The sequence below is a fragment of the Syzygium oleosum genome, unplaced genomic scaffold, assembly GCF_021117445.2.
Source record: "Syzygium oleosum isolate NSW1041296 unplaced genomic scaffold, Sole_v2.1 Sole_v2.04, whole genome shotgun sequence".
In the NCBI taxonomy this organism is placed as follows: domain Eukaryota; kingdom Viridiplantae; phylum Streptophyta; class Magnoliopsida; order Myrtales; family Myrtaceae; genus Syzygium; species Syzygium oleosum.
In genome coordinates, this window is record NW_026607488.1 from 1,802,360 (window position 1) to 1,814,237 (window position 11,878).

Sequence of the window (11,878 nt, forward strand, 5' to 3'; positions counted from 1 at the left end):
CGAAGGCCCTTGGCGAGGCCATCGCGACCTCGCCGGGGCGGGGGAGGTGGCGAGGGCCTCGCCGGATTTGACGAGGCTGCCTCGCCCGCAGCGGTGGAGGTTTTCGCCAGATCTGGCGAGGCCGCCTCACCCGCGACCGGCGAGACGGCCTTTGCGGCCTCGCCCACCGTCGGCAAGGTCGCGAAGGCCTCGCCCAGGGCCTTCGTGGCCAAGGGCATGGCGGCCCTCGCCCAATCTGGGCGAGGCCTTCACAGCCGGCGAGGGTCACCGGTAACCCTCGCTGGAATTGAAATTTTGTTTTGCAAAAATTAAAAAATTAATAATAAAAAAATTCAAAATTTAAAAAATATATATTAAAATATTGTCCACGTCAGCTCCGGCGAAGCCACGTAAGCTCTGGCGAAGCCACGTCAGATTTTCCGGCTGCCAAGTGCAATTTGGCACTTAAGTGATCACTTTTTCAAATTTTTGGCACTTAAGTGAGCAAAAAAAAAGTTGTGGCACTTAAGTGAGCGTCGTACAAAAGTTAAGGCATTTCTAGTGTCCTTATCCCAAAATGAATATTTCGAAATAAACTGGATGATCAAGGAAAAGTCGTCAGAAATAAAGCGAGACTTGTGGCCAAGAGATAATCATAAGAGGAAGGAATATATTATGATGAAACATATGCTCCGGTGGCCAGGTTAGAAGCAATAAGAATTTTACTAGCTTATGCTTGTTTCTGTGACTTTAAATTGTTTCAGATGGACGTCAAAAGCGCATTCTTGAATAGCTACATCAAAGAGGAAGTATATGTAGAACAACCTCCAGGTTTTGAAGATCCTCACAAGCCTGATCAGGTATATACTCTCAAGAAAGCATTATACGGTCTCAAACAAGCATCACGTGCTTCGTACGAAAGACTGAGTAGCTTTCTAGAACAAAATGAATTCATAAAAGGTAAAGTAGACACTACCCTATTCATCAAAAGAAAAGGTAAAGATATTTTAATTATTCAAATTTATGTAGATGATATTATTTTTGGCTCTACAGATGAAAAATTGAGTAAGAATTTTTCCAAAATGATGCAAAGTGAATTTGAAATGAGCATGATAGGTGAGTTAACTTTCTTCCTTGGCTTACAAGTTAAACAAACCAAAAATGGGACATTTCTTTCTCAAGAAAAGTATGCCAAGGAAATTGCAAAAAAGTTTGGTATGGTAAATTGCAAAAAGACAGAAACTCCAATATCATATTCCATTAAACTAGACAAGGATGAAAAAGAAAAACTAGTAGACAAAAAATTATATAGAAGCATGATTGGCTCACTCTTATATTTAACTGCTTCAAGATAAGATATTCTGTTCAGTGTTTGTTTGTGTGCAAGATTTCAATCAGAACCAAAGGAATCTCATTTTACTGCAGTCAAACGAATTATCAAATATATTGGCACAAATCCTACACTTGGATTGTGGTATCCAAAGCGATCAAATTTTGCTCTCATTGGATATTCTGATGCTGATTATGCTGGTTGTAAGATAAACAGGAAGAGTACTTCCGAAACGTGTCAATTGTTAGGACACATGCTTGTTTCATAGTATTCATAGAAGCAACAAACCGTAGCTCTTTCTACAGCAGAAGCAGAATACGTCTCACTTGGAAGTTACTGTGCTCAAATCCTTTTGATGAAACAACAATTGAGAGACTTCAACGTCAAAGACTCAACTGTGGAGATCAAGTGTGACAATACCAGCGCCATTAATCTGACAAAGAATCCTATTCTGCATTCAAGAGCTAAACATATCGATATTAAGCATTATTTTATCCGTGATCATGTTCTAAAAGGAGATATTAATATTCAATTCATAGACACTAAACAGCAATTAGCTGACATTTTTACAAAACCCCTAGAAAAGAAAAGTTTCGAGCTTATTAGAGATAAATTAAACATTACTAACCCATTTATTGAGCTGTGCAGTATAAACTCATATTACATCTGATGACTTATTTGATCAAGCACATATTTGAAGCGTCTGGTTTTGACGCGAAACTCATCTTATAAAAGGTATGCATCTCTTATATATTTTGAATGATATGATTGTTTGAAATAAGTTGTCTTGAATGATACCGTTAAGGAATTAAAATCCCAAAATTTTCTAAATACAATTTCCGAAATTTCCATTAACTATCAATTGACAGTTTCAAAAAGGGTTTTATAAGAACCGAAATGTTGTATTTCTCGGTTTAAACCCTTCTTCTTCTTTCTCGTTTTCACTCTCTCACAAACACACAATTTACTCGTTGAAACCCTAAAAATCTCATTTTTCTCTTCCGTAACCTAAAATCTCTTCAATGGCGCCTAAGTCGACCTCTGAATCGAAAAAAGGAACCAAGGGCTCTAGAAGATCAAATCGTCCCGCCGGAGTGTTCACTAGGGCAAAACATAATGGAGAACCAGAGAAGATCGACATCTCCGATACGAGTTCTGATATGGAGTCGTTTGAAGGTAAGAAATCTCCAAGAATCCCTGTCCATGAGCGTAATCGTTTTAGTAGAGCAAGGCAACTAATAAAGGCTATCAAAGTACTTCGAGAAAATCGAAGTGATTAGAGCACTATTAATGCGGTATGTAAAATACTAGGCTTTCTGTTTGAACGAGAGGCTATGGAAGAATATGAAAAAGGTCTAAGGATTGGAAAAACACCTATTGTTGAAAAAGGTATTATACTTAAAGAGACATTTACTCTCCTTCTGAATATCATCAGATTCTGAAGGTTCTGATTGAGTCTGGATTGAACCTTCTTTTCCTTCTTCTATATATTCAACGATCTTTGGAGATTCTTGTTAAGCTTCAGATAACTCTTGAATATTGGGAGATGGTTCAGATTCATCTTTGTGAGTCTGAATATTTTCATCAAACCTCGTATTCATTGTTTCTTCCACAGTCTGAGAATTCTTGTTGAAGACTCTGTATGCTTTACTTGTAGTAGAATATCCAAAGAAAAATCCTTCATCTGCTTTCTCATCAAACTTACCAGAGCGGTCATTTGGATTTTTGAGTATAAAGCATTTATAACCAAATACACGAAAATATGAAATAGTGGGTTTTCTACCTTTGTAAAGCTCATAGCGGGTTTTCTCAAGAATGGGCATGAGAAAAACTCTGTTAATGATATAACAAGCTGTAAAAACTGCTTCTGCCCAAAAATGAAAAGGAATCTTGCTTTCAATCAAAAGAGTTCTTGCCATTTCTTGTAAAGAACGATTTTTCCTTTCCACAACACCATTTTGTTATGGTGTATAAGGAGTAGAAAAATTGTGTTGAAAGCCATTTTCCTCACAGAAATCTAAAAACTTTGATTTTCAAATTCTCCCCCATGATCAGTTTTAAGGCAGGAAATGGTATAACCCTTTTCATTCTGAATTCTTCTTGCAAATCTTGAAAAATATGAAAATGCTTCATTTTTATGAGCAAGGAAGAACACCCAAGTAAATCTTGTGAAGTCATCAACAATAACTTAACAATATTTCTTACCACCAATACTTTGTATTCTGGTTGGTCCAAATAGATCCATATGAAGAAGCTGCAAAGCACGATTAGTGGAAACATGATGTATAGACTTAAAAGAACTTCTTACTTGTTTTCCTAGAGTGCAAGCATTATATAACTCTGTTTTCTTGTACTTCAAATCTAGCAGACCTCGAACCAATTTCTTGTTTGAGATTTATGAGATTTGTTTACTAATATGCCCCAATCTTCTGTGCTATAGATCTTCATCCTCTTTGATTGAGATCAAGCAATGAGTGGAGTTTGGATTGATATCTAGAAGATAAATATTGCCATGTCTTCTTCCTGTGAATGTTTGATAAGAATCTTTGCTCGTTCCTGAGCATGTATTTTCTTGAAAGTTGATTCTGAAACCTATATCACATAGTTAGCTTATGCTTATCAAGTTGTAGTTGAGTCCTTTTACCAATGACACATCATTGATTGTGAGTCCTCCAATTTCAACTGTTCATTTGCCAACTATCTTTCCTTTGTTATTTCCTCCAAAGGAAACTTTTCTACCATTCGGACTTTGTAGTTTAACGAATATGCTTGGATCTCCTGTCATGTGTCTAGAACATCCACTGTCTAGGTACCACTTTCTTTTTCTCTTTGTGGAAACATTCAAAAATCACAACCACTCAAGTTTTCTTTGGTACCCAAATTTGTTTGGGTCTTTGAGAATTAGTATAGGCTGTCTTAACAAAGTCTCTTCGAATTGGTCTCCAGACCTTAGGACATTCATTCTCAAAGTGCTGTGGATCTCCACATTTTGAGCACTTGAGTGCACTTCGGCCAACAGGTTTGACAAAATTCCTTTTGAAATGATTTTTATAAACTTGTCGATGAGGCCTTTGCTTTAATCTCTCCTTGATTTTTGGAAAATCAATTAAATTGTCACTTTCCTTCACAAATCCAAGACCAGATTTGTTGTAGTAAGGAATTTGTATAGAAAGAATATGCTTCAACATTTCTGAACCTTTTGAAAATTTGGAAATAATTTCTTAAAATTCCTTTCTCAAAACAGCATTTTCTTTGGAAAGTAAATCTCGATTTTTGTGACATTCTAAAATCCGACCCACTTGGGATTTATGAAATGGATGATTTTATGAACGTGCTTGTAGTTAGATCTCGCCCGGAACTGATCACTCCTAGGATACTAACTAATAGGGAATGGCTAATTAGGGATTTAAATTCGCGCGACCAAAGAATTCGATCGTCAATCGACTTTCGACCATAAAAATTGTCGAGGTGACATTTTGAGCCAATGTAGGCCGATCCAAGGATACTTAGGGATCAGTTCGCCGCTGTCATACGAGTGGATCGCGGGTGATTCCACTTGACCACGAAATGAATTGACGAATGACCCCAAACCTATACCAAACGATCGTGCTCGTCGGAACTAGCGATCGATCCCGCGATTAAGTAACAACTGAGGTCGTCACGACCCGAGTGAACTTACATGTGGCTTGATTCAGTATCGGCCACGGATCGAAATTGCGAATTTCCCTAAAAGCCACCCGTTAGTTCGAGATACGCTCAAGTTACGTTAATTAAATTTAATCATTAATTAGAGACTAAGTTTGGGCATCGGAAATTATGAAGGTCACGACAGGATAATTGGACGATGTTGTCATTAGCTCGGTCAGCCTCAGATTTGTTCGGATTCTTTAGAAAATTCGAATTTCGGCGAGAAAGGGAAAATGACCGTTTTACCCCTGGGATTTTGTTAAGGCCAAGTATAATGGGAGAGGGACATTTTGGTCATTTCACACCTACTTTAGAGATGAAAATTCTTGGACAATTTTGCCCTTGAAAATTTTGTGAAATTCCCATTTTGCCCCTGGATATTTTTGGCAAGGATTGATCTTAGCGTCAATCTTAGGATAAGATCAAATCGTGGCCGTCGATTTGGGAATACAGAGGAGGGTAGGATGGTCATTTGGCAAGATATTAGATACCAATTATTGGCCCTTAGACTATTTCTATCATTTTCTCTCTCTCCCTCTCACTCTCTCTCACTCTCTCGGCACCTCTCTCTCCCTCTCTCGCTCCCGGCCGATCATCCTCCTCCCCACCGTGACCGTGGCCAGCTGCACAGGCCAACCACCGCCGTCCACCCGCCAAGTCGGAACACCGCCGCTCGGTCGCTTCCGGCGCTGCGTCCTCGCCACCACCACGCCTCACCATCTCTCTCTCTCTCTCTCTCTCTCTCTCTCTCTCTCTCTCTCTCTCTCTCTCTCTCTCTTGTTTTTCCCCCTCACCGAACACCACCACCAGCCCCATCTCTCTCTCTCTCTTGTTTTTCCCCCTCACCGAACACCACCACCAGCCCCCTTCGGTTCAGCCCAGCCGAGGTGAACCAGCAGACCGTCCAGCCGCCGTCCGCCTACTGGGTGACAGCTGGCCAGCCGCCCCTCCCCTTCAGCCGAGCTAGCTTAGGTTTCCAAGTAAGTGGCCCCCTAAACTTTACTTAGGATATCGGGTATCGATGGACTTGATTAGGGGCTGAATCGGGTTGATTAGAGTCGGTTTATGGGTTATTTAGGGGCTGTTTAGGGGTTATGTTAGTCGGCTGATTTGGGGACTGAAATTTGGTTGATTTGTGGGCGAAATTGTGATGCTTTGGGACTGATTTGATGTTGAATTGAGTGCTGGATATTGAGGATTGAAATGATGAGCGTACAGTCCGATTTTGGGGACTAAACGTGTCAGTTTGACGTGTGGCGTTGTGGCTGGTTTGTGTGGCTATTGTGGCTTGAAATAGACATGGAAATGTTGAATTTATGCTCATGTTAGTGGCTGTGATTGTGGGTCCAATGGCGGCCTTGTATGCTCATTGGTTTGCGAATTGATTGATTGAAATGTGGACCGTTATACGCGCGCATGGGCTGAATTGAATTGACTAGCAATTGGCCATGTTTGTGTGATAATTGAGCATGTTCGCATAAGGTTTGAGCGTGCGGATGGGTGAGAAATTTATGTGATATGTCGTGCGTGTGGTCACGAAAGTCCCTGAGGCGTGTACTGTAACGCGGGGAATTGTGCCATCCTGAGGCATGTACTTTAACGCGGGACGATGCCCGGTATTACCGGAAGACTACCAACTTGAGGCGTGTACTTCAACGCGGGTTGTGCCGTAGGTGGTGGATGTTGAGCCTGAGGCGTGTACTGTAACGCGGGCAAGAGACATAGCCTGAGGCGTGTACTGTAACGCGGGCTAAGAAGTGTTGTGAATTTGAGATGGTCGTGTGTGGATCGTGAATTGAAAAGTGAACCTGAGGCGTGTACTGTAACGCGGGTCACTGGCAAGTCGAATGAAAATAGTGTGATGAAGCATGAACGAGTGCGTAATATGTGGAATTGGAAATGCCATGTGTTCGACTTGTGTTTCGGGCATGATATTTAATTGGAATGTGCATATGGTTGAAATTGTATATTTGAGACTAACCTGCAGATTGCGCGTATCAAAAGCCCGGGTAAGTGCAAATTATGTACCTATTATGTGATCATTGAATGTGATTGTGTTTGGACTTGTCTAGAGGTACGTGTTAGCCTAGGTGGGGTTTAGGGTGTTTACTTGTTGAGACGTGTCTCATGGTTTTTTCAACCAAACCATTTAAGAACCCCGGCCTGAACCATGAATCTTCCACCGTCGCCGCCTCAGCGTTTTGGAATATCGATGTACACCGACCATAACGTTGTAGAGTATCCGATAGACGAGAATATGACCTGGATCAAGCATACTACCGTAGTCTAGGTAGACATAGGGCAACCTCTTTGGCAGGCCCACACCTATACCGCCTGGATGTTTCGGGACGGGATGGATGAATTTGGCTCCGCCCGTGGCTTTGATGTTCCCTTTGACGGAGTAGGAGATTGGGATCCGTCGGCCATACCCCCTCCCGACGGTGAGATGACTAGTCTGGATACTAGTCTCGCCCAATCAGGACATCAGCACATACCCGCAGCACCCAAACCTTCAGTGGCTGAACCTGATCCGGAGCCGGAGGAATCACAGGCAGGGTATGAACCTGTGGAGGTGGATCTAGACGTAGTGCCAAAGGAGGAACCCCCAGAGGAAGAGTTTGAAGAAGAGCCTGAAGAGGCACCGGAAGAAGAACCCGGAGACGAGCCAGAAGAAGACCCAGAGGTTGAATCAGAGGATGAGCTAGAGAATGAGCCAGAGGAAGAGCCAGAAGAGGAGTCTGATGATGAGGAGCGGGTTGAGGTTCCGCTAGAGTCGGATGATGAGCACAACCCGATTGAGATCGAGGCAGACTCTGAATCCTCAGAAGAACAGGCAGCTCAGGGGGATTCAGACTCGGGTTCTGGAGAGTCAGACTCGGAGTGGACGCCATCCAAGGGGTGTAGAGGTTTTGAAGTGTCCCATTTTTGGAGTAGGGTATACCCAGGCTACTGATCCTTTTTTATATCAGTGGTGTATAGTTTAGAAGTTCGGTGTACATGTATATTATGTGGATAGTGAAAGGTGGATATTGTATAAGTTTATAATGGTAACGGATGTATATTCTCCCTTTTACCCCTAGTAATTTTTGTCCGGGTGTTTGTGGCTTTCGCTAGTGCTTTATCTCTAGTGTGTAGGGTCGGCGACGTCCTGGGACATCGCGATATTCGACCGAAGAGGGATGTCGCGAGCTCGATGGGGTTTGGGGCGTGACAATTTTCCTTGACTTGATGAAATTCTTTTTGAAGGAAATCGATTATTTCTTTTTGTGAAACATCCTATTGCCTCAGTGATGAATTTTCCTTTTTTAATGAAGAGATTCTTTTAAGAGTAGCCTTAAATTCAAAGCATAATTCATCAATGTAATTTGACACTTCAATTGGCATTTCAGGATACTTTACCTCAATCTCAACTTTAGCATCAAAATCTGAATCTGAGTCTGAGTCTGACTTGGCCATCAGACAAAAGTTTGAGATATCTTCATCACTGTCTTCACACTCTGTATCACTCCATGTTTCTGCTTTTAAGGCTTTTTTTGCTTTCTCAAATTTGGTCTTCTTTTTCAGAAGTGGACAATTTGGGTTGATATGTCCACGTTTCCTACAATGAAAGCAGATTACTTCATTTGATTTTTCTATTTCATGGAGAGTCTTCTTCTTCTCAAAAGGTTTCTTCCCTTTGAGATTTGCATCATCAGAATCAATATTAGACTTTAATGCAATTGACTTTTTACCTCTGGATTCATTCTCCTCATTCAGTTGTTCAGTCTCATATGATTGAAGAGTTCTGATTAGCTCATTCACTGATAGAGACATGATCCTTTGAGTCTCTCAAAGAGATGTTTTGGTATTATCTCACTGCTTTAACAATCCTCTCAAAAGTTTGTTAAATTTCATCGCATCTGAGACTAGTTGTCCTTGATATGCAAGACCGTTTACTATGTCAGCAAATCTGTCATACATATCAGCAACTGATTCTCCAGACTTCATTATGAAGGATTCATATTGACCAAGCAGTAGATTGATTTGAGTTTCCTTGGCTCGATCTGTTCCTTCATAAGTAGTGTAGAGAGTATCCCAGATATCCTTAGCTGATTCACAAGAAGCAATTTTTTTATATTCAATAGGTGCTAAGGCACAATAGAAAGAATAAATTGCTTTGGAATCTAAGGCTTCCCATTTTGATATCTCAGTTTGAAATGGAGGATCTGCTGGTATGCTTCCTTCTGTCTTTTCTTTTGAATCAGAAGGTCTTGGTTTGACTTCTTTGATGGTGACATCATATTGCATGTGATCAATTGACTTTATAAATGCCTTCATCTTATTCTTCCAGACATTATATTCCTTGCCATCGAAATATGGTGGTCTGTTGTTGCTTTGTCCTTCAATGAGACCTGGAGCACTCAAGCTAGCCATATAGATTATTAGCTCATAAGTAATACACTTCAATAAACGAGCAACCTACTCTGATGCCAATTGATATAGCTCGCAAGGATCACCTAGAGGGGGGTGAATAGGTGATCTAAAACGATTTTGATCAATTTAAGCGGAAATGATTGATCACAGTTGAGTCTGAATAAAATTCAGATTCAAAACAGTTTATATAGACAGTGATCTTGATGTGCAGTATGTAAAGTAAGAGATAAGGGATAGAAAAACTGCACACAAGTTATAGTGGTTCGGCTTATAGAAAGCCTACGTCCACTCTCCCACTCTGACAGCCTACTGGCTGGATTTCACTATGTAATCAAGAGGAATTACAGATTTTGAGTGACAACACTCTTGTGTATGATAGGACTATCTATCTCACACAATCACTCTTACAAAGTGTCCCTCAAGATCTTAATGTTTAGCTCAGAAAGACAAGAAAAAGGATCAGAGTATGCTCAGACTTTGGACTTGTTGATTCTCGATTTCGTTCTTTCCTTCTGCTCCTCGTAGGTCTCCTTTTATACTCCTCAACTACCAAACTAGTCGTTGGACAGTCTTCAGAGGATCATCTTCCAATCTTCATCTTGGACACATTTGTATAAAATGGATTGAGTAGCCGTTGGTCAACAAAATATGAATCCCGCTGATTCTGGTCGCCCATACAATCAAAATCTTGGTTTCTATAAGTAGAGCTTTATCCGTTGTAATGCATACTTGTCATAATATTTGATTGTCAATCAATTTGATTAAGATTGAGTCAATCAAAACTTTCCTTTTGTGAAATCCATGCCAGATCACTAGCTGTTGTGATTCATTCTGAATGAGTTTTGCTTTTGCATCAGAAAAACTTTTGCGTCTGCATCTGCAAAACTTCTGCGTCTGAAGAATTTCTGATTCTTGCTTTACATTCATAACCTGAGTTTGCGTAGGTCTTCAATAAAATTTGAGTCTTCCAAAATTAGAGTCTGAATGACTTTTATGGTAAAGTTTGAACTTTTAGTTCTGAGTCTTAGTTCTGAAAACTTGTAAAGTCTGATATTTCCTTCTGAACTTCCAGAATGTATTAACCTGGAATGGAATGCATGTCAGATTCATAGAAAGTTTTGTCAGCTTCAAAATTCATTAGGAGTTTTCCTCAACAATTGCTAATTCATCCGCAAGGGCTTTAAATTCCTGCAAAAAATCTGAAATAGAACGTGAGTTTCGGGGAGCGGTAGAGAGCTAATCCTTGAGATGCATAACTCTTGAGCTAGATTTATTTGCATATAAATTCGTGAGTTTTGTCCAGGCAGCGAGTGACGAATTACAAGAGGCAATGAGAGGGATCACAGCCTTGGATACGGATGCAAAAATTGCATGAAGCAAGAGCTGATCCTGGTGAATTAGGTTGTTGCGGCTGGAATTGGCACCGTTTGATTTCCTGCTAAACAGTGAGAGGAGGACAGACGGAAGTCCCGTCAACAAATCCCATTAAATCATAACCAATGAGCAACGCCTGAAATTGAGTGCGCCAAGAGGGATAATTGGCAGCGGAGAGCTTGCATGGCAATTGGATGGCCGTCGAGATTGAAATCAGACTATTAGGTGCGGCTATCCCGATGGAACTGGAACCAAAATTTGAGGTGGTGTGAGCTGATTCTAAGGTGACTTCCATGGCTGAAGGATGCAGAAGGTTGCTGAAAAAAAAATGGCCGAATCAAAGGCTCTTAGGAGCATAATGCTCTCATACCATATAAAGGCTCAACGTTTTGTGACTGATTTCATTACTACATATTTACATATTGTACACGTTTATAAAGAGAAGAAAAAATACAATCTTTGACAGAGTAAAAATCAAGAAATGCCAACTTGTTTGTAGTTGGTAAGCTAATTTGAAATTTAAAAAAATAAGCATATAAAAAAGATTCATATCTTAACGTGCTTTAGCTTTAAAATTCGATTCCAATCATTGGAGTACTAGCGAGCAGTTCCAAACGGAAAACGAATGAGATAAACACATGCACACCCTACCTTAAATGACGGGAGAAAGTGGATGAACAAGCTCGAACGACTCATGGCTCAAGGTCCCTCAACTCACGGCCCCAACTCAAAGTTGAAGATCGGTTTCTTCCTTCTTCTTCTTCTTCTTTTTATAGACAATTGATAAATTCAAATTATTGGTACGAAAGAGAAATAAAAGTTGGTAAAATATAGGAAAAGTCATTTTTTTTGTTGGAGATGAGAGAAATTGATAACTAAAAAAACGAAATAAACTTCGCTAACTTCCTCAAATAATAATCAGTAATGCAAAATTAGTTGGTAATTTAATCGGAGAAATGTTGATAACTACTTCTATAATGGTTGGTAAATTTCAAATAGAGTTTGTGAGATTAACTTTTTTGTATGTAAGACATACAAAAATTGGTACTTCAATCCCACGAACTTTACATCGTGTGATCCAAATACAACTTATTT

At 40.2% G+C, this 11,878-nt stretch overlaps 1 protein-coding gene across 1 annotated transcript; it reads left to right on the top strand.

Moving 5' to 3' along the window:
* Window positions 1–7,442: 7,442 nt before the first annotated feature.
* On the top strand, window positions 7,443–10,307 carry LOC115693624 (uncharacterized). Its single transcript, XM_030620644.2, has 2 exons — window positions 7,443–7,854; window positions 10,267–10,307. Exons 1-2 carry the CDS (start codon window positions 7,443–7,445, stop codon window positions 10,305–10,307), a joined length of 453 nt encoding a protein of 150 aa, XP_030476504.2.
* The last annotated feature ends 1,571 nt before the right edge of the window (window positions 10,308–11,878 follow it).

Coding starts and splice junctions, on each gene's coding strand:
- LOC115693624 (XM_030620644.2), top strand. CDS start 7,443: ATGACTAGTCTGGATACTAGTCTCGCCCAATCAGGACATCAGCACATA. Junction 7,855..10,266: donor TCAGGGGGATTCAGACTCGG/GTTCTGGAGAGT, acceptor CTTTTGCATCAG/AAAAACTTTTGCGTCTGCAT.